This window comes from Perissodus microlepis, chromosome 13 (assembly GCF_051167445.1).
Source record: "Perissodus microlepis isolate ML-2025 ecotype Zambia chromosome 13, ASM5116744v1, whole genome shotgun sequence".
NCBI classification, from domain to species: Eukaryota; Metazoa; Chordata; class Actinopteri; order Cichliformes; family Cichlidae; genus Perissodus; species Perissodus microlepis.
The window spans coordinates 25,931,069-25,954,838 of NC_140473.1; the positions used below are offsets into that span (position 1 = coordinate 25,931,069).

Below are 23,770 nucleotides of genomic sequence, written 5' to 3' on the forward strand. Positions count from 1 at the left end.
ACACGCCTATGCCAATATCTCAGCTTCTGCGACAATTTTCTTTACATAAATATTACCTTTTTAAAAATAACCACACTGGACGCAAATCATTATTCACTATGAGTCTATGAAAGCCCACTGCTGGCTAAACCTTGTTCTTAACCACTGTTATGTTTCCTTAAAAAGTCCAAGGGGGTATTTAAACTAAAAATGTTCCATCAAAATGGAGGAGAAGTGTCACGGGTTGCCGGGGAAAGCCGTGTGAATTTAACAAAGGACCCAAGATGCGGATATGCAGTGAAGTGAGAGGGCTTTATTGACACAGAACCCGAGTGATAACAAACAAAAGGAGAGTGTGGCGAAAAACCGAACTTAGACATAAACTACACTGGGAAAACTAAAACCTAAACAACAAACCTGAACATGAGAGAAAGCGACTTGCAGGGAGAATTCACAGGATGACGGAGGGAGATTCACAGACAAGAAAACACCAAATAACACAGACGAACCAGCAACAGGCAGGAGAAAACACAGGGCTTAAATACACACAGGAGGGAAGCACACCTGGGTGAAATCACAACTGACGAGGCAGGGGAAACATAAACTGAACACACTCACATAAGACAAGGACCTTCAGAATAAAACAGGAAACTAACAGACACAGAGAACCAGACAAGACACTGAACTGAACAGACAGACTCACAAGCAGACACAGTGACACCATAGACAGACAGAGGGAACACAGAGAAGTGGGAACAGGCAGGCACAAAACAAAACCCTAACGAATGGCAAACCGAACCCAAAGACATAACAGAATAAACAAGAACACAGAATATTATAAAGAAACACAGAGCAGTCGTCGGACTCAGGATCGTGACAAGAAGACAATAAAACTGTAAGTTTGTTGCCAAACAAAACAGTAAGTCAATAAGACAAAATGACTCAAGCACCCCACTCTCCACTGAGTGGGATGAAGCGGTGCCAAACACAGCTCACAAGCAAAAGCTACAAAGGCTCTCAGGGCTGGAGCGCCCCCCCCCCCGGTCTTTAATACTGTGGCCTAAATGCTGAGTAAAATCAGCTGCACAGGAGGGTGGCACTTAAGGCCAGAGGGCGAGTGAGACACCCTCATACAGAATAAATCACTACAGGCCCTGCTTGTGCTGTATGGACCTCACATATTAAATACTGCAAAACCAGATTAATCATCCACAAGAAGTGATGTTTAAATTCAGCACAGCCATCACAAAACCTCCTATTTATGGATGCAAACAGAACCATCAGTATGCATAGCAAATGCCACCTCAAGTTGCTAAAATATTTCACGCCTTTTAATGTGAGTGTGTGTTAAATAAAGTAATTGCACCTAATGCATTGTGATTTTACTTGGATGAGGCATAGGCAGCTTCAAGCTTGAGAGTCAAGCCTGACCTAAGTGGAAAATATAGAATTATAAGATTGAAAGGAAACTTGCAGATTTACAGTACACAGTTGTATGTGTGAGAATAATACATCACTGGACAAAAGTACCTGAATTTTCACAGCAATTCGTGTCAAAATTACACACCATAGAACAAGTCTGAGAAAACTGTGCTGCTGTTAACTTTTTCCTCCTCAGTCTTCCTGTGTAAAACACGGAAAGCAGCAAAGCGGATGACTGGAGGAAAAGAAGCAGAACATCAGAAACAGCGAGAGGAAAAGAAGGACATGGAGAGAAAGGAAAGGGGAAATAAAGTTTGGGGTGTGTTGAAGGAGAGGAATGAGCAACAAAGGGAACGAAGGTTGGATGAATAGAGCAGTGAATGAGTACGTAAATATATTTGGAAGGGGAAATGAGGTCAGCAAATTGTGACTGCGGAGAGTGAAAAAGAAGGGGAGGGAGAGCAGCATGTATTTTTAATCTTTTAGTCAGGGAGAAATTTGCTGTTAGAAAAAGACTTAGCAGCCTGTCAGATGGTAAAGTTTGTTTTTTTTAACACCCAATTTCTTTGCTTCTTTTCTTCTCAAAGTAAGTTGGCATGAAGCCAGGTGCAGCACTCCGTATTTCCTCCACCACTTTAAATATTTGCATTTATCATTCTTTTTTATACATTTTTCAATCAAGGCTGAGAGTCCACTGATACATTTGGTATACATATGACCAATCAAGCACCACTTATTTCAACAAAGTGTGCTGTGGGTTGGAGGTGAGGGGTTGGAGAAGTGTAAATCAATTTTTCAAGTTGACATTTTATTGAAACAAAAGCTGCTCTGCGGGTAATATGTGTGCCATTCACCAGTGGGCTCTAATGATTTGGAAAAAGGTCTAATGTCATGTTCTGAGAGCAATGTGTTATTGCTCACAGACAGCACAACATTAAACTCACACAGTGGAGCTTAACTTGACATTTTCTGTAGTATGGAAAGAGAAAATAGACATTTTAGTGGCTGCAGTTGCTCGACTATTTTATGATATGGAAATCCCAGAAATATCGATTCTGTCAGACGGTAAAAAAGGATTTTTCAGCTACAGCATTTTAGTCCCCAGCATGTATGCATACATGGTGCTGGTGTCCTTATTAAATTTTATACTGTCAATACAAAGCACAGCACCAGATGCAGAGCGCAGCCACACAGATAACCACTGGAAGAGCAGGAATGAAGAGGCAGCAATCAGGAAACTTGAAAAAAAGTTTAATCAGCACTCTGCTGAACACTAATTGCTTCGGTGTGTGTGTGTGAACGCCTCCAGGTTTATTTTCCTCATACCAGTTGAAACAGAGACAAGCTACATGAAAAAATTATGACGTTTTCTTAGCCAGAACACATTTCGGGAAACATTGACGCCATATTGCGTTTGTATCATATTCACTGTTGCCTAATAATCCACATGCGACCCCATTTCACAAAAAGGCTTCAGAGGGAGATTAAGAAGGTTTACAAAGCAAGCGTGAAAACATAATCAAACATTTTAATGCCAGTGAATCCTCTTTTCTGACAATCCTCGTTAATACAACAAATGCATTACATAGAATAATGCGTTTCTTTTCCTGGACAAATGGAGAGACAGACATAAGCAATACCCAATACATGGCATTTACGTAAATCAGTGTCGCAAACGGCCCCTTTAGGTCTTACCTGTCAATAATACCGCACATATCGATTTGCAGGTGACTGTAGTTTCCGATCAGCCTCTGCTGCACCTTGATCAGGTCCAATGGCCGGTTGTCCACAGTCAGTAGACGCATGCAGCCCTGGAAAGCTTTGAAGGGGTTCAAACACTCCTGGCTATTTTCTTCAGCAGGACAACCTGGACAGAAGAGAAAACATCAATCAGTAAATGAAACACAGGAGAAATCAAACCATCATTCTACCATACCACTGTATTATTGTAGGGTCTCTAACTTGCAATATAAAGCTGTTGTTGTGATTTGGCGCTATATAAATAAAACTAAACTGAATGCACTGCGATGCAAGATTAGATTATATAGACAAAGATGAATGATGATGCGTGTGTTTTATCGTTCATTTCTCGCTTACCACCAAAGAATATATGACCTCCTGTGGTAATTAAAAATGAGGGGCTCGCGTGAGCACTGGCTCCTTCATCACCATCCACTGTGATGGTCAGACGTCCTCCTCCTGATATCAAGTCCACAGAGTGCCACTGACCATCATTCAGAGCTGAACCTGAAGAGCCACACATATATGTCTAAGTGTTTTTATGTTGATATCATGTTTCAATTCTAATTCATTGAAAATGGAAAAAATAGAAGATGGTTCTTGCTCAGGAATCTTTAAGTGTATGATATTACAACTATTCTAACATAAGAACTCTCAACAATGCTAGAAGAATAATTTGCACTTTCTCAAATGCCACACAGCCTATAACAGGACATAGTTTCATTCAGTTATATTATCACTCCTGGAAGTAGTTTCTATTAGGAAATGGTGACACTTGGAAAAATCATGCAAGCATACAAAAAGAAGAATACCTAAAAAATACCTGTGTAATTCTCACATTTGAACACTCAGCCATCAAACAGACTTCATACTACAGACTAATTATGGTTCAGTTTGGACATCTGATGTTTGGGAGTCAGTTTTAACTACAAAAATGTCTTTCTGGAGCTGGTCAGGATTTTGTATCTTGATCAGTAAATTTGGATGTTTGGATGATATCAGCTTGCTGCCTTCCAGTGTTTTGGGCTCAAAACAGAAATTTTATATCACGATTTTTGATACTGAATTTCTAACATTAAGCTCCTTTTTTACATCACGGCTTTAAATTAGTCCAGTTAGTAAGTGCAGGCAGGATGGAGGCAGGCAGACTGACCTGCGTTGAGCTCCAGGGGTGCCCTGCCAGACTTGTGGATCTGTAAATGTGCTCTGGCTTTGCTCAGGTAAAGCCAGACTCTGCCTTCTCGATTTGGGAGTTCAAAGGTCAGGAGCAGCCCGGCCTTGTTCCATGTCCGAAACTGAAGCCCCACTGAGATACCCAGTGAAGATTGATCTATCCTTGGTAGCCGAAGGAAACTCTGGGGGCCGGTGAACGTCATGGCAACAAAAACGGGTTCAGAACATGAAAAGGTCACATTGCCCTGCGACAGATGGAAAAGAGAAGAGGAGACAGGAAAAGATATGAATAGAGAGAAATGAGTATAGAAAATAATCATGTCTGAATATAAATTAGTTCCAAGGCTGTCTGGTGCTACCCAAATACACAAAGATGTCATCAGCAATTCTCCTTTAAAAAGCATAGGAGCATTACCATGATGATTATAGTCAGGCTTAATATAAGCACAGATCTTAGTGAAGACCAATGTCAGCCAAAAGATTTCTAAGGTCACACCAGGGAGCAGAAGTTTGGAGAGGCAAAAACAGATAGCGAGAGAGTGAGAAGCAGGCTTATAGTTTCGAGAAGTTGTAATTGCAGTAAATCCACCGCTGGGGCAGCAACAGTGATACGTTCCATTCCGTGTCCTCCAATGGGAATACTGGGTTTCTATTTTCAGTTCAGCACAGAGCACACTGACACTTGATCAAATCTAAAAGCTCTTTGTGGGGTAGTCAAAGCAATATAGAGTAATGCAGACTGAAGAGGTGAAAGCTAAAGATGGTCAGTTTTCTTGTACATATTGCTGTAGCTTGACGAGATCTAAAAGCCACGCATACATTTTCATGTGCACAAACACACACACACACAAGCAAACAAGATTAATTGGTGAATTTAAATTGACTGCAGATGTGGACGCAAGGTAAATAAAACAAGTAAAGTGCTGCATAAATATATGTGATGAGGCACATTGTGACCTGCAGGCATAAGTACTTTGAGTGGTCACTAAAGACTTGAACGGCACTATATAAACGCCAGTATGTTCTCTTATGTGTTGCATTTGTAGTTTTCCACCGTTTTTACTAAAATATTTGTTTTTTACCCGACTTCATCATTTCAACATCCATTAAAATTGTCTCTACAAAGTGTGTTTGTAGTCAGTTTCAGCATCCATGCTCATTATAAACAAATATTCCACATTATGAATAGTTAGAGATTTGTGTAGATAGCAGAAGGGCCTCCAGAATTAATGAGAAAAAAGAAGAAAGTCAAACTTTCCTCTAAAAAACAGGACAAGAAAAATGAGATACACTATGTGCCCATGCTGTCAATATGTATGAAGCATATACATAAATGTATGATCACTCTGCTAGTAATGAGTCTAGGAGGTGGATGCCATCCAGCCAAACAGGACTGGCAAGTTGGAAGATGATACTCCCCTCACAGAAGGAGAGAGACTCAAAAGCTATCAGTGTATCAACATCTGGAAGTTTTAATCTCACGGTGTGAGATTCAAAAGCAGCTGCATAAAAAACAGATCCACTGGCCAGGTGAGGTCATCATAAAACCATCACCAAGCATCACCAAAGAAGCTCTAACATGCAATGAAGGAAAGAGAAAGAAAGGACAGTCAAGAAACACCTGGACAGAGACCTCCAGGCAGACATCAAGAGGACAGAACTTACCTGGAGTTTAGATTGACTAGATGTTGGTCTGAGGTGCCATTTTTATTATAATAGAGGCCTGACAGAAAATATTTAATATGCAGAGAGATACATTGAACTATATTGAACTTTTTTAAAGCTAAATTAATTCCTAATCACATTTTACATGCATTTAAATACATGAATATTGTGACATTATTTTTACATCTGCCCCTTTATTATTTATCTGTTTATTGTTTAAATCAAGTACTTTTACTTATAACTAGGTAGTTCTACTTTGACTCCTGTCTACACATTGTGAAAGATACACAAAATAGCTTTTTCAGCAGCACACTATGAGCAAGTTTACCTTCACTGTAACCCGCTGGTCTTTTTGTTTAGCGAGGTCCACCAGGTTCAGGCCATTGTAAACTGGGTTTTCCAGACAGCCATAGAATGACGTATAGCTGAAGCCCTGCTGTGCTCCCAGTATCATCTGTACAGGAGACAGAGTACACAAACAAGCAGATACAATAAAATGTCTGCAGCTGCGAGGTGGGTGTCTTTCTGCCATCTGTCTTTTCATGACAGATGGTATGTATCCTCAAATACATACCTGATCATGGTCCCAATGTGCAAATGTTGGTGAGATGTGCACCCACTCTGTGCTTTTGTCCACTGTGAGCTTGAGGTGATTGCTGTGATGCTCCACTGCAACGTGATGCCAGTGCTGGTCGTCTAGCAGGCTGCCCAGAGTCACAAGATACCGGCTGTCAGGAGACAAACTTTTTCCTGGCGCGTGGGAGGAAGACAAAGAATGACACGATCATGTAGTAACAGTGGTTAAAAGAAAGAACGCTTGAATCTTAAAACCTTTTTCTTTACCGATGGCGATAAGTATTACATCACTGACTTTTCTTTCTGCAGGCTGTCAGGATCTTTTCCATGTAGAAACTGTTTATTTTAATTCTGTTTTCCTCCAAATGATTTCTGCAGTGAAAGAATTTGACTCTGACATATTTATTTCTAACTGCACAGCAGGAGCTATCGCTTCTCCTCCTCCTTCTCTCTGGAAATGAAGTTTCAAATTTCTCATCAACTTGAACTCCCCGCTGTTTTCTAGGTCTCTGAAGTGGTGCCACGGTGTCACAGTTTTCTGCCGGGGTTTATATCTTGGAAACAAAACCAAGGCTAGGTCTACATTTCAGAAAGAACCAGAAAACGCAGATGGCGAAACATTCAGTAATTAACACTAAATGGGGTAGAGAAAAAGAGAAAGAGAAGTAGATGGGTATAAAAAAATGACCAGTGAAATGCTTCTGATTCTTTCTACTCCCCAAAGTGTCAGCAGAGTGAAGCACTTTCACTGAGTGATGGGGGAGCTAAATGCACTCTGTCATTAAATATGAATTAGATATTGTTTGAAAGGAGACGACTTTGTCTGTGTGGGGAAAGAAAGAATGAGTGAATGAGAAAGGGAGACAGACTGGGGCCAAGTTCACTGTGTTCTGTCATCAATCATAATTGATCTGTCAAACAGATAGTTGGCACAAAAGAGGGAGAGACCTGAGAAAGAGATGGGAGTAGTCATCACTGATCAGCAGACTGATGTCTGCACCGCACAAGGATGAAGAGAAACAGGGAAACTGAGCAAAGGTGTAGTCTACTGACAACTGTTTTTTTGTTTTTTTTTTACTATACTAATAACTTCTTTGTTTTGGGTAAAATATTCACTCACAAGCCACTTTACACCTGGTTCAGCTGCTCATTACACCAAATCACATGGCAGTAACTCTATGCATGTAATCATGTAGACATAGTTAAAACAACCTGGTCAAGCTCACAATGAGCATCACAGTGGGGAAGATGATTTAGGTGAGTTTGAATGTGGTATTGTCACACTATCCCAGGCAGGCTGGTTTGAGTATTTCAGAAACTGCTGATCTACTGGGATTTGTCTGCAGAACCATCTCTAGGGTTTACAAAGAATCAACAACAAATGCCTTGTTGATGCCAGAGGTCACGGGAGAATGGATAAACCGCTTCGAGCTCATAGGAAGGCAACTCAAATAACCAAAACAGGACAACATCAGAGGGACAACATTCCTCTTCACCCTCTACACTGCAGACTTCTCCATCAACTCCCCACGCTGCCACCTACAGAAGTTCTCTGACGACTCTGCCATAGTCGGCTTCATCACAGGTGAGGATGACTCAGAGTACAGACAGTGGACTCTGGACTTTGTGGACTGGTGCCAGCAGAACCACCTGCTGATCAACGCGGGGAAAACCAAGGAGCTGGTGGTGGATTTCTGGAGACGCAGACCCACCACACTGACACCGGTGAACATCCAGGGAGTGGACATTGAGATAGTGGACTCGTATAGGTACCTGGCTGTTCACCTGAATAATAAGCTAGACTGGAGCCACAACACTGATGCTCTCTACAGGAAGGGTCAGAGCAGACTCTACCTGCTGAGGCGGCTGAGGTCATTTGGAGTACAGGGAGCACTTTTAAAGACCTTCTATGACTCTGTGGTGGCATCTGTCATTTTTACAGCATTGTATGTTGGAGCAGCAGTTTATCAGCAGCTGAGAGGAAGAGGTTGGATAAACTCATTAGGAAGGCCAGCTCTGTTCTGGGATGCACCCTGGACCCAGTGCAGGTGGTGGGAGACAGAATGACTCTGGCCAAAATAACATCTCTGATGGACAGAGTCTCCCACCCCATGCATGTAAATGTTGCTGAACTGCAGAGCTCCTTCAGTGACAGACTGCTGCATCCTCGATGCATGAAGGAGCGTTTCCACAGGTCCTTCCTCCCTGCAGCTGTCAGACTGTACAATCAAAACTGCTCCCAAAAAACATAATGTTTACATCAGCGCTGTAACTTGCACTATTTTATCAACCGATTCACACTATAACCAGGGTTTGCCTCTTATCTGTATTTAATTTTATTTAATTTAATAACGGTACAGTACTCTGTTTTTGGTAACCATTGTCCTTGATGTAAATATGTAAAAATTGTGTATGTTTCTGTTCTGTGTCTTGTGTACTGTTTGTTTGTATATGTGTCTCTCTTGCTGCTGTTACATCCAAATTTCCCCTTGTGGGACAATTAAAGGATTATTCTAAAACCAGGGAGTGCAGAAGAGCATCTCTGAACACACAACACATAAATCCTTGAAGCAGATTGGCTTCAGCAGAAAAAGACCACACTGGATGCCACTCTAGTCAGTATAGAACATAAAACTGAGGCTACAATCCACGCGTGCTCACCAAAACCTGACAGCAGATGACTGGAAATATTAATAAAAAAATCACCATCTCTCGTGCCAGCTGAGTCCACATTATTCTTCTCTCATGCACACACATACCAGTGATGCAATACACCTTCATACCAATGGTTTCACAATATTCCACTGTTAAACAGCTGGCAACAGGTGCCAAAGAGACAAAAACATTTATTATAATTATTACATCAATATGGCACCGAAAGCAAGAGAGAGGCAGATGGTTTGGGGGAAAAAAGAACATGGAGGTAAACAATTCAATACAAGTTCAAATTGTGCAAGAAGCCAACTTTAAAAATGTTTTATGAGGAAGGAAATGCATTCAGCACATTTGTTGAATGTATACATAATTTTTATTTACCAGAAAAGTTCACATGACATCTTTAAATTATTCGAAAACAGGCCATGAAGATAAGCAAAACAATGCGAAACTCTTGAATTTTTTATCCCACCGTAAAAGCTTTTTCCTGTCCTGAAAATCCTTCTCTTGAATATTTGTTGTATAAGTATCTGATGGACTTTTGGAAATTTCCCAGTATGACATCATCTTAATTTAGAGTATGCCCTCAGAATAAAAAAGATTTTTTTCCAATGTTATTTTTACTTTGAAAAGTTCCTCAAAGCTGTTTTAATTTTCACATAGGTCCTTGTTTTAAATCATTTCAGACAGCTACCCAGGGCAATACCACCTCATAATCTGCTGTCTACTTCTGCATTTCAGCACTTCGCTGCAGCTCTAAATCTAATTTTGTTAGAAGGCACTGATAGATGACAGACTGATATAATTGTTTCAGTATTTTCATTTTATTCTATTTAGAGTAAATGATTGAGACGGTGTGCACAATCAGTCAACACAAGCATAATGAACAACCTCTAAATGTGCTCACAACACAAGCTGCTGCTCCAGGAGAAAAAGTTTCTCAAGCAAGCAAAAGAAGTAAGCAAAAAAGAAGGGATTACAGTTAAAAAACAAAACGGAAGCAAGAAACATAGCAAATCAAGACGATATGAAGAATTTACAGTACAACTACTCTAATGCTGGATTATTTCTGAGTTGCATCAAAACGTAAAGCAAGTGGACATGTACCTGAGTACATGTTCACTTACATTGTTAAAGAATTGGCTCCTTTGGAGCCAGGGGCGGAGCGTGGGGGTGGCTTACTGGGCTTAAGCCCGGGTTGTTTTGTCAGAAGCCCGGGGTCTTTTGGAGTGTAATTTTTTCATAGTTACATGCCTGGCTGACAACTGTATAAAACAAAAAGTACACACAATATTCGAAGCACATAGTGCACACTGTGGGAATTTACGACTGTGCGTGAATTCCCCCCTGATATTGGTATGATCCGAGCTCAGGCACTAAGCGACTGAGCGAGAGGGCGGGGCAGCTGCTGCCTGTGAGTGCGCTGTTGGAGAAACGGAGCCAGCCATACTAAGGAGAGCTTAAGTTTGACCAGGTACCAAAGCAAATCATTCGTACCGTACAAATAATGTAAATATGACGGTGCATCACGAAAGATTGATATCAAACTGATCACTTGACCAATATTACGTTACTTGCTCTTCGAGTGAATCAACAACTGGCGAAATGAAAAGCCGAACAAATGCTATTTTTTTAGAGAGTCTTAGCTTACGTGTGTTTATTTCATATTTTCAGTTCTTACCCTCCCCGACTAAATCGGTTTCAGTTATGTACTGAAATATAAGAATGGACATTAGAGGGTTCTTTCCAAGAAAAAACTCAGGTAAATGTTATTTTATATATTATGCTTTGTATGTTGTTCAGTATATTTCTATGCAAAACAAGAGGGATTTCAGTACACAGCAGGATATTCACATTTGTAACCAGATATTTACATACACTTTAGGGAGAAAACATAAAACATTTTTACTGTACAACATCAGTTTAGAGTAAACTTTTGTTTTAGATAAATATTGAAATATATTTTGAATTAGTTAAATGTCAGAATAAAGAGATAGAGATCTGTCTATTTATTATCACTTTCATCAAATTTAGGAGTACATATACACTAAGTTTATTGTTAATTAATAAGAAAACTCCAGAGGATTCCATTCTGAGCTGAAGAAGCTTCTGATAGGTTAGTAGAGTCCATGTGAGTAAATTGGTGGCACAGCTGTGGATGCATATAAGGCAAAACACAGAGCCTGTTTCTGTGACATGGGAAAATCAAGAGATGTCAACCAAAACACCAGGAAAAGAATTGTGGAGCTCCATAAGTGTGGCTCAAGTTTGAATACAATTTGGTGCCATTTGCAATTAAGAAATACAGATAGTTTCTCTCTTTACTCTTAAAGTTAACAAATATGTTTTTTATATTTATCAATCTAAAAAAATAAACTTTAGTCTGATTTGATGTTACAATTAAAAAAGTGTTTGTGTTTTTATCTGAAGAGTTTGTAAATATCTGTATATTTGATGATTGTCAGCACAAAGAGGGAGAGAGAGGAACAGAGAGGGAGAGAGAGGAACAGAGAGGGAGAGAGAGGAGAATGAGGACAGAACAGAGATGGAACAAGAGCAGGTGAGACACACATGTTAGTCAAATGGTTGTTTACCAAAAGTATCACCGTATCATAGGTACTCATGTATCTCGTACCTAGTGTTTCTTTTTAGGTTTGCTATTTTTCAAATTCTACATTTATTAAGTTATGCAGGCTTGTTTGCACAACAAGGCTAAATAATTATATAAACTTTTCTCAATCTAAATAGTGACCTTTGGTAGAATTAAAAAATAAGTGTAGTGCAGGTCTATGATGATTTTTAGTGCTACTATCATCTAGTTCTGATTCTGGTTCTGTCTTGGTTAAATCCCAAGTAGTCCTGATTTTGAACTGTTGTAGTCCTGTTTTAATTCTGGATCAGTTCTGGGTCTGGTTGAATTGGGGTTTAGTCCTCGTGCCTTGATACAGCCCTGACCTTGTTCTGCCTTGCTGCTTAATTAAAAAACTAGTTTAAGGTGTCCTGCACATGTGATATATATTTTTCCCTATATGAAGTCATTCTTTTTTGAACAAAACTCAAAACAGAGCCAATTAACCTTCCAGTCATTTCTACCCCCCCCCCCCCCAAAAAAAAAAAAAAAAAAAATCCCACATGCATACTACCCTTTTGGGCTAAGCCCCAGGTGTTTCAAATGTCTGGCTCCGCCTCTGTTTGGAGCATAAGAAATATGGAATATCCAGAAGATCAATGAACATATTCAGTAGTTTCTAAACATAGCAAGCAAATCCAAAAACATTTGGGCCTGCTCCAAACTCAAGACCATCCAAGTCTCACAGGGCTTACAGCTAATCAGTTTATAGTTGTGAGTCAAACATAGCCTCTGTGTCACTGAAATGATTCAGCTGTGGGCTGTAAAATTAAACACAGTCGGCTCCTTCTGACATGAGCATGTTGCTTCTTGGATGAAAGCTAAGCAGCTTATTTGCAACCCCATAAGACTGAGTAAACCTGCAACGCCTTCGCATCAGTCAATACAGGCAGAGCAGAATAACAAGGTAAGTCAATATTGTAAGACGGTATTGAACATGACATGCAGCCCACCATTCACTGTGACAGCTGAGCTGGCAGAATGAGTCATCACCTGCATCCAACAGCAGGGTCGAGAAGAACAGCCACTAAATGACTTGAAATATTTAAATATTTTACACCTGTAATAATTCATCATGTGCTATAAAAAGCTCTGAGTGCTCATAATAATGCAGGCGATTCCCAGCTGCCTGTTGGGAGTAAAATACGACCAGTCACTTTTGACATGTTCGGCATTCTGATGTGCCGCCTAAGACTCCTCAGTTTGTCATTTTGATTTGTCATGTGTGCCTACATGGACAGTAAATGAACTGTACTCTGTTTGTGCAAATGAGCGTGAGTAAAAGAGACACACTTTATCAACAACTAAATGCATACTGTTGTGTACAGTTACTGGCCTTGGGACATGACCCCTCTGTTTAGTGGAACCTCACTATTTTGGGGAAGCCTGAAGGAGTCCCTTTTGGAGTTTTTTCCCCCTCTCCTGTGGTGCCTGAAAAAAGGGCCTTAAGTACAGCTTTCCTTGTTATTACTGAAAATATCTACAGTGTTTTTGTAGGAGCTATAGCGAAAACTCTGGGGATGTTGTCTGCTCATCTGTCATTTTCTTGATATTACATATTTCTGCAAAAAAGGCATTTATATTTTATACCTGTCTCCTAAGGGATTATTTTTACATGTAGAAAACCTCCAATATTTCCATGATATATATGTATATATTTATATCTTATACCTGGTAGGCAGCTTCTTTATTTTACAAGAGAAAAGTGCTACATTTTTTAAGCAGCACTGTCTTCATTCTTCACCTAACAAAAACACTTGACCAGAGGGCACAAGATCAGTGAACAATGACTGCTGGCAGATTTGCTTTCACTAAATAATCAAAAGCCAAAATAAAAGGGAACTCAGCTTAATTACAAGCTTAAATAGGTATGACCCTGAGAACTATAATCCAAGAATTTGATGAATGTATAGTAACCATGAAATGGGTTGCTTCTGGACAGAAGACATGAATTTTAATGAGCCAGCGTATTTATTCAAACTGGGCTCGAGAGCTAAGCATCGTCTGTTAAATACTGCTGAAGGCTGCATTGTGAACGTGGGCAAATAAAACTCTCAATCCTATGCTGGTACAGGTGCAAATCAGTCAGTTATTACTTTTGCTGTAATTTGGAAAGTTAAACTTTTAAAGAAGTGCACAGAATGACAAAAGGCTGAATTATCACAGAGTGATTCACTGAGCCAACAAAACTTATCAGACATAGCACGGCCAGCTCTGTCCATGCAGTTCTGTGAATATGTGCAGAAAAAGAGGGACATCCAAAAATGCATGTTTCAGCCATGTGTGAAAGTTAAGCTACACTGTCCTTTCTTCTCTTTACCTGTGAAGTGTTTTGAAGAATCTCCTGTCAGTTTTTTTTTTACATTAACTCAAGGTTTGATCCAAGGTTGATCTTTGGCTGGTGTAAAAAAAAAACTGCTTTTCAAATGCTGTCATGATCAAGAGGTCAGCGTTCAAAAAGCTCTGTCATCTCAGTCAACTTCAACCTGATTTTTGAATGTTTTCATAGTGATTATCTCAGTGGGCTGCATGCCTTTTGCATTTATTCTTTTCAGCATCTTGGAACAAACCCACAGATCGAGGATGGATGAACTGATGTTTATTCATATGCTCTCTAAAGAAAAACACATTCAACAATAAAATTTGCTTTAGGCCAAAATTCAAACACAAATCACAGAGAGCTGCTTCAGACAACAACTTCCACCAGAAACTCACGACAAAGTCTCATATCTGTGTAGCAGCTAAAAGGAAAAAAAGGGAAAAGATCGTGTTACACAATTAACCTTACTGTCGCCATTCCAACAGTGACATTTTTGTCATGGCCAAAAATGTTTCGGAATGAACTCATTCAAGCTTGCATGTCCAAAAAGTGAAAAAACATAAATCTATTTTCACACAGTTCTTTAAAAACCTTCAACAAATTTAAGCAATCTCTGTTGATCATGTTCAAGCTGAGGAATTTGTTTTACAGTTGTAAATTAGACATTTCAGTCAGGTCTCATGGGTCAGCATAACTTTGAGACCAGTGTAATTCAAGTGGAATAATGTGTTGCCTCTGCACCCCCTATGTTTTGGAACTTTACTACGAATTTCACAGAAATGTATATTTTTAAGTTGTTATTTGTATATGCAACCTGAAAGTATTGCTTTCAGGTTGCACATATATAGGAAGAAGGGGGCAAGTAGGTGGGAAAATAATGAGAGAGAATAGGACAAATAAGCACAGTCCCACAGTTAATGGAAGGTAAATGACTCAATTTCAAAACAAAACATAAAAAGAAAGGCAAGCAGAGAACTGGAATGACATATTCAAAGGATGGTGATCAATTACTAATGCAGAACTGTTAAGGCAGAAGAAGAGACTGAGTACAGAGGGCAGAGGGGCAGAGATAAACCCAACCACAGCAGCCAATGAAATAGGGAGTGGAATGACAAAAAGTAAAATACCAGAGAGAAAACATGCCCAAAAAGTCAGCTAGCCAATCAAATATGGACAGAGTGGATTTTTGGTTTTAATTGAGGCATAACCGAGATTGGAGAGTGACAATAATAATAATAAGTCCCTATGATGACATACTGAACCCAGATAGGATCTAGGATATTTTCATTTTATCCACATAAAAGCAAAATGAATATCCTGTTTAGTGAAATAAATTAAACAAAGCGCAGCAGAAGTATAAAGGTTAGACGTTTAATTAAAACCAGAGAATTACTTGGAGGAAGATCTTTTATGAAATATTACTGTACTACACGTGGTAAATGTAAATTCAGCATATCCTGTAGTGATGAACTGAAGAAGCATAAACCATAGATAAATGTGTTCTTCTCCACCATAAAATCTCTGGGATAACATTAATAAAGCTGGCAAGTTTGCCAACCAAATGAAAAACCAATAAAATAAACCATTGAAAGGTTATCTTGTGGCAGCTGGTTCTTACTTGATTTTTTCTTTAAAAACTATATATATATATTTTACAGTTCTTTTAATATTATCTAACATAGCAAACTTCTTTGAAATAGCAGTGTGATGGAATAAAATATTGTGAAAAAGAAAGTTTTCTCATGACTCTGTGCAATAATGGAAAAAACAACCTTATTGCTTCCAGAGGAATCAGGAGGGTAGGTAGCAGCCAGGTGCTACTAATCTAGCCCACCTAAGTGATCATCATCAAATGTGATCACCTCCATAAAAGCAGAGGTTTTGGCATTCAGGTGTGTGTTATTACACAATGCCAAAATCTTCCCAGGAGTGGATGTCCTAGCAAATTCACCTCAAAGTCAGAAAATGCAATGTTTCAGATAAACTGCAAGACAAACTACATCTCAGACTCTAAAGTTATCATAACAAGTATCAAAGTATCAAAGTACTCTAGACTCAAACATGATTCCATCTCTTATTTGCCAGACAAAGCTTGAATGATACTGGGTCATGAAACAGGACAATAGCCCAAGCACATTAGCAAATCTATAACAGAATGGGTCATGGACCCCTTGTTGATCCTCTACCTAATCACATGAGCCAAGGTGTGAAAACGGGTGTGGGTCACAATCGGCCAAGGTCTCGGGTAGGGATGGGTACCGATATCCGGTGTTCTGACATAAACGGTAGTAACCAGACCGAAAAGCAGCGCACATTTCAGTGCTTTATTTCGGTGCTTTATTTCGGTGCTTTTTTTCCCTCTGAGATGTCATACACTTTGGATTCGAGCCAATCATTTTACCTTTCCAAGGATAGTAGGCGGGCCCAGGTACATACGTTCTTTTAGAGCAGAGCTACAGATTAAAAATGCCCAAGGTGAAGCGGTCAAAAGTCTGGCTGTACTTCACAGCAAAAGATGCAACAAGTGCTTTAAGGTGATACTGTGCAAAGGAGGTAACACCTCGAACCTGATGAAACACCTGGCGACGCATAGCGGGTGTTTTTTTTAAGCAGAGAAATGCACCTATTTGATAGCTTGCTGCAAGACCTCACACTTAGCAGCACATCTACTGCGGGTGTGGTGCCTGTTATCGGTCCCGGAGTTAGCAACATCCCCCAAGAACCCGAAGAGAAGAGTCCTGGCCCCTAGCCCTGCCAGTGTAGCAGAAATGATGACGGATGATGATGGTAGCAGTAGCCGTTCTTCTCTGGGTGAGTGGCTTAATGTTGTTCATGTGTAATTTACGTTGAGTGGGATAACCACGTTATTAAATTAATGCATGTAAGGTGAACTAGCAAACACCGTCATAGTTACATGCAGCTGTCTTCTTGTTTGATGGCAGATACTCCCGTCACCCTGGCCAAAAAGGCTAAAATGACGAAAGAAAAAGTGGAAAACAGCTAAACATGAGAGGTTTTTGGACAAAGTTTGTGTTTTCCATTCTTTAAGCACCGGTTCGAGCACCGTTTAAGCACCGGCACCGTTTCAAAAGTACCGGTTTGGCACCGGTATCGGATAAAACCTAAACGATACCCATCCCTAGTTTTGGGTGAACCCACTGTGAAAACTAGCCTACCCTATCATGTGATTTACTAAGATCAAATGGCCCAGGAAGTGAGTGGGCGTTAAGGCGTCTGCGAAGGGATCTCCCAGAAAATGAATCAAGGTGTTGCAATGGTCTAGTCAAAGTCAGACATCAATCCACCTGAAATGCTGTGGTGAGAACTTAAGAGAGCTATGCATAAATGAAAATCCACAAACTTCAAGGAGTGCTGTAAAGTTGAGTGGGCCAAAATTCTAGACCTTGAATGATAAGCCCTGACCTTGAAAGTGAAGTTTCCCTTGTAGTGAAATTTGTTTTCATGTTTTTATGTTATTATTATTATTGGGAAGTCTTTGCTCTTTTCATCTAAGAGTTAACAGGTGTAAGATTATGCATATACACAAACCCCCCTGTCTAATAACAATGATGACCAAGCAACGTACAAGAAATACATCCACCAGAAAATGCTGCAATGTCAACACAACTTTCATTTTATAGCTACTAGTAATTCACCACCAAAATGTTTGTTAGTTCTTTTAGTTTGTTCAATAAAAATAGCAGCACAGGCAGTTTCCACACTGCATGAATAAAAACCTCAGAGTTGTACCTTTTCTGATGAGCAATTGAAGTTTTCCTTTTTCTAACTCCAAGGTGAGGCTGTGCCCGTTCTGTCCCTCTGCGTGAAGCAGTATCCCAGAGTTCTTCAGGGTTTTAAACTTCAGGCTGATGCTCTCACTGGACATCTGCCTCGGCCTGGGAGTCAACCTGTAGATGAGGCTGCTTTGGCCATTGAAACTCAACACGTCAGAATCTTTAAAAAGACACAAACACACAAAATCATTACCCTGGACTCAGATGCTTGTAATTGTTATAATTCATTACACTCATTAAATATTTAATTATGCAACCCTGCTTTCCAGAAATCCCATCTGATATGCTGCACATTTTGCAATTTTCTGTTGCAAAACATACATTCTGGATTCTTCATCTTCTACCTGCAATGTTCATATACATATAAAATATTACAGTAAACGCTTCCCAAAGGCAAATTAATATTTAAGCATCAATAAAAGAAGAAGAGAAGCTAATATTCAAATGATGTCTGACTATAGAAAGCAGATTAATGACCACTGTGCAGCTTTCATGTCACTCTGAAGAAAATTATACACTAATGGTGAAAGTGTTGCTTAAGAACACAAATCTCTAGCCTACAGTGTCTCTATTGAAGCGTCAAATTAGAAACGCCAACTCAGACACATCAGTTATTGGATCCAGTGCATGTGAACTTCTACAAGTGACAGAAAGGCTGAAAGCACCAGAAAAAAAAAATGGCTTGAAATTGTTCAAAGGTTTGTCTGTCAGGGCTGGTATATTATATGCTTTACATAAATCTTCTTTTCTACCACTGTTACCAAAGTGTGTACCCTGAAGTTAGTGCAGGTAAAAAAATCAAGTGAAAAATTAATTTAAATTCCTTAATCATATAAGATTTTAATAAGTAAATAAAATGAACTCATATAAGATGCCCTTATGTGGGGTAAATCTTTGGGGCTTGAAATCTGAAAGACTTTCGTTTTTTTATTTACAAAGTGGGAGATCACATACAGGGAGTGCAGAATTATTAGGCAAATGAGTATTTTGTCCACATCATCCTCTTCATGCATGTTGTCTTACTCCAAGCTGTATAGGCTCGAAAGCCTACTACCAATTAAGCATATTAGGTGATGTGCATCGCTGTAATGAGAAGGGGTGTGGTCTAATGACATCAACACCCTATATCAGGTGTGCATAATTATTAGGCAACGTCCTTTCCTTTGGCAAAACGGGTCAAAAGAAGGACTTGACAGGCTGAGAAAAGTCAAAAATAGTGAGATATCTTGCAGAGGGATGCAGCAGTCTCAAAATTGCAAAGCTTCTGAAGCGTGATCATCGAACAATCAAGCGTTTCATTCAAAATAGTCAACAGGGTCGCAAGAAGCGTGTGGAAAAACCAAGGCGCAAAATAACTGCCCATGAACTGAGAAAAGTCAAGCGTGCAGCTGCCAAGATGCCACTTGCCACCAGTTTGGCCATATTTCAGAGCTGCAACATCACTGGAGTGCCCAAAAGCACAAGGTGTGCAATACTCAGAGACATGGCCAAGGTAAGAAAGGCTGAAAGACGACCACCACTGAACAAGACACACAAGCTGAAACGTCAAGACTGGGCCAAGAAATATCTCAAGACTGATTTTTCTAAGGTTTTATGGACTGATGACATGAGAGTGAGTCTTGATGGGCCAGATGGATGGGCCCGTGGCTGGATTGGTAAAGGGCAGAGAGCTCCAGTCCGACTCAGACGCCAGCAAGGTGGAGGTGGAGTACTGGTTTGGGCTGGTATCATCAAAGATGAACTTGTGGGGCCTTTTCGGGTTGAGGATGGAGTCAAGCTCAACTCCCAGTCCTACTGCCAGTTTCTGGAAGACACCTTCTTCAAGCAGTGGTACAGGAAGAAGTCTGCATCCTTCAAGAAAAACATGATTTTCATGCAGGACAATGCTCCATCACACACGTCCAAGTACTCCACAGCGTGGCTGGCAAGAAAGGGTATAAAAGAAGAAAAACTAATGACATGGCCTCCTTGTTCACCTGATCTGGACCCCATTGAGAACCTGTGGTCCATCATCAAATGTGAGATTTACAAGGAGGGAAAACAGTACAACTCTCTGAACAGTGTCTGGGAGGCTGTGGTTGCTGCTGCACGCAATGTTGATGGTGAACAGATCAAAACACTGACAGAATCCATGGATGGCAGGCTTTTGAGTGTCCTTGCAAAGAAAGGTGGCTATATTGGTCACTGATTTGTTTTTGTTTTGTTTTTGAATGTCAGAAATGTATATTTGTGAATGTGGAGATGTTATATTGGTGTCACTGGTAAAAATAAATAATTGAAATGGGTATATATTTGTTTTTTGTTAAGTTGCCTAATAATTATGCACAGTAATAGTCACCTGCACTCACAGATATCCCCCTAAAATAGCTAAAACTAAAAAAAAAACTAAAAACTACTTCCAAAAACATTCAGCTTTGATATTAATGAGTTTTTTGGGTTCATTGAGAACATGGTTGTTGTTCAATAATAAAATTATTCCTCAAAAATACAACTTGCCTAATAATTCTGCACTCCCTGTATAGTTACAGAGTTACAGAGTTGTGAGGTACATAGTGTGGAAAAGTCACAAAACGTCTGTGCGCTGCCAGCAACAAGTCTAATTAAACCCATTAGCATCAACACCATTAACAGTAAAGCTGCAAGGTTATATTTTCACACCGTGCTGAACCAGGCATGGCCATAGCTCCGCCCTAACCCTCTCCATCCACACTTCCTCTCAGCAGGTGTCTGGTGAGCTCCTACTGTCTGTTTCACCTGTGGCTCATTTATACTGTAATCATCATTGATCTGCCGCCTCTTCACCAACCCCCAAGGTACATTTACATCCCCTGTTTTATGTACACATTGTTTTATTTACGCCTTTTGAGGAAAAAATAAATCTTTGGTAAGGTTCCAAAGGTAAAAGCAATGAAATTTATTGTTTAATTCTAAGAATTGGTTAGCAAATGCATTGATGTCCAACCCTTTCACAAGGCTAGACGATGCAAACCTGTCTCTATTAGATGCTAAGCATAACAAAAAAAATGAAAAGAGACACTGAAAAAAAAAACACATTTTGGTATTTTACCCCCAAAATATGCTTCAAAGTCACACAAATGGGAATATACAGTAAATACAAAGTGTTATATAATTTTTTCAAGATGCAAAAACAAAATTAAGTGTCTAATCTACTGTCATGCTTTCAGTTAATGTCTATAAGTGTAAAGAAACAAGTAATGAAAAACAAAAACTGACTGTAAGGACATCCATAGGTTTCCAGTCTGAGTCCAATCCGACCATTTGGATTCCAGTTGAGAGGAATCAGGTGGACGTAGCGAGCGATCACTTGGTGCTGTAGCTTATGCTGAACCACACTGTCTGCATTACTGTTACCTGCAAATGCCTTAAAGAAAACAAACAAACAAACACATAAAATCACAGTTAGCTGGTTTTGTGGCTTTGCATTCATGCATCAGTCGACTCATCTTTTGGTTGTGAGACACTACAAAGATAACTAAAATTTCCTCCTGTGGACATTTATTGTAGTAGGATTCTTACAGAAAATGAACATTTCATCTCTTCTTTGAAGCTGAACTACTATCCCCAAGGTATCTGTGAGAAGTGATGTGTTTGATTTTTCTCCTAATGGAGGGAATATTGTTATTGCCACGTTTCTGGTGAATGGTTTCTCAATCAGGTAGAAAATTAGATTTGTGAAGCAGTAGTTGTAGTTTTATGTGCGTTAAATGCTTTGGTAAACATGTGGTCCGTGGAGAATAACATTTATTAACTTCTGCAATCCTAAATCAGCCTGTCTGCATTTTGTTTTAGTGTTTCAGCTTCAACTTGGACTTAACGTGATGCATTAAAATTCCTCTATGTATGTTTTAAACCTTTAGCTGACTGTTTTTCTTTTCTTCTCCCTCCCAGAACCCAACAGGGACATAAGTAAAAGACTTTTAATAAGTAAATGACTTCCATTATAAATTGCAGAACCTAGTCTGTTTTTCCTAAAATACAAGTGCTTATGCTTTTTCTTAATATTTCCTCGGTGCTTGGTGCTTTTCAATTAAAATGTTTCACTTGAAAGGTTACTTAGTGTACCTATTCTGATCATTATTTTTAATTAATATGCAAATACTGTAAACTCAACCTAAACAGCAGAATTGTAGCTCTGCGAGGAAATAAAGGATGGCTCAGTGAGCAACGTCCTTCACATGGAGGACATCTGCCCAGCTGGAAAGCCCTTAAACAAACCATTCAGTCCCCACTAGCTCGAGGCTCTGACAGGAGGGTGTGGAGCATGAGGTTAGCCGCTAATTCAAATCACTGCATTGGACTTCTTGACCTTGTTTGAAGTGCCAGGTAGGTTTGGTTAGATAATAATAATAGTAAATTATTACTCAGGTTATCTTTATCTTACATTAACATATGTATGATGATCCAAAGGGAGCAAATACTTCTTTCATAATAACTTGTTTTGTGAGCTGCAGTAGGTTTTTCAGCTGGTTGTGATCAGCTCATATTCACTGTTTTTTGAGGTCCAGCCAACTGAATTCAATGAAACGAAAGGAGTTTTTACTCCTTGACACTATAAAGTTGGTATAAAAGGCAGAATTTAGTGAGTGACTCTAACGAGCATCATCACCTTAAATATAGACTCATATCTAATACCCTTGATCTACATCCTAACATTTGACCATGAATGCCACAGCCTCTGTGCACCAAACATAATTCAGAAGCACACGTTTAGATAACACTTGCTTTACAAACAGTAGTTTAAAATGAACAAGACAATATATGCATAGTTTAAGTTTCCATTTTTTTAAACGTCACTGATGACAAGTGTCAAATATGTAGGGCAAATGTGAATTTGATGGAGGACACATTTTGTGACAAACTGCACAGAAATGCTAAATACATGCATGTTTGCATATGATGATATGTGAGCTGCTTGAATAATTGCATTTGAAATGACCGGCCTCTTAAAAAAGAAACGTTTTTTCATTTAAATTGTGGCCAAGACTTTATTTACATTTTGACTATGAACAAATTCAAGGGAAGAGAAAACAGAAGGGATGTGTTGAAGGTGTAAGTGGGCTGTGGGATGTAATTATTTTCTTATTACTGGGCAAGAAATCTCCATGCTGTCAATCTGCAGCAAAACAAAAAACTAACTAATTAACTCATAATATGTATTATTCTGTGTATAACGTTTAATTGCTTGTGAACTGAAGGTGCCAGAATGCTGCTTCAGAACACTTTAACCACTACTAAACCTACAAAGTCAATGAACATCCAGGAGCCATAACATAGACCAGGACAAATCTGCTCCACTAACATTAACAGAAAAATATTTAAGAGACAATATAACCCCATATCTTGAAAACAATGTTTTTCTTGACTTTTGTCCTGTACTATTTCTAAATGTTCTTTTGAAACAGAAAAAAATGGCCTAAAGCATAAAAAGCCTTTATTTCAGAATCTATTCATGCAGCATCAGAAGAAAATGAAAATATGTTATGCAAATCTAGTAAATTTACCTCTATTGACACTTAAAGAATTTGTATTTCTTAATTAGAACAGTATATATATCCCCAACACAATCTGCTCTTTTATACCATAACAGCTGATGTGAAGCATGAAAGAGGAGACGATGAGAGCGAAAATTGGAGAATGAGCGCTTCACTCAGCCTCACAAACTCTGTCCTCTAAGCTTAAAGGAAAAAGAGGTCCTGGAGGAATTGTGACTGATGAAGCTGCTCAGCAGTCGACTCTGTACCCTGAAAGCCGTGATAAACTAGGCTGACTAATATGCAGAGCTTTGGAAGGACTTCT

At 39.4% G+C, this 23,770-nt stretch overlaps 1 protein-coding gene across 1 annotated transcript in view; it reads right to left on the bottom strand.

Moving 5' to 3' along the window:
* The window catches only part of LOC146375242 (contactin-associated protein-like 4), an 87,552-nt gene that overhangs the window by 32,944 nt on the left and 30,838 nt on the right, over positions 1–23,770 (bottom strand). The window contains exons 4-10 of the mRNA XM_084948313.1: positions 21,188–21,335; positions 17,910–18,113; positions 6,554–6,729; positions 6,308–6,433; positions 4,295–4,559; positions 3,499–3,648; positions 3,097–3,268 (exon numbers count right to left, since the gene is read on the bottom strand). Of these exons, the coding sequence (XP_084804439.1) occupies positions 3,097–3,268; positions 3,499–3,648; positions 4,295–4,559; positions 6,308–6,433; positions 6,554–6,729; positions 17,910–18,113; positions 21,188–21,335 (1,241 nt within the window). The remainder of the gene's footprint in view (positions 1–3,096; positions 3,269–3,498; positions 3,649–4,294; positions 4,560–6,307; positions 6,434–6,553; positions 6,730–17,909; positions 18,114–21,187; positions 21,336–23,770) is intronic.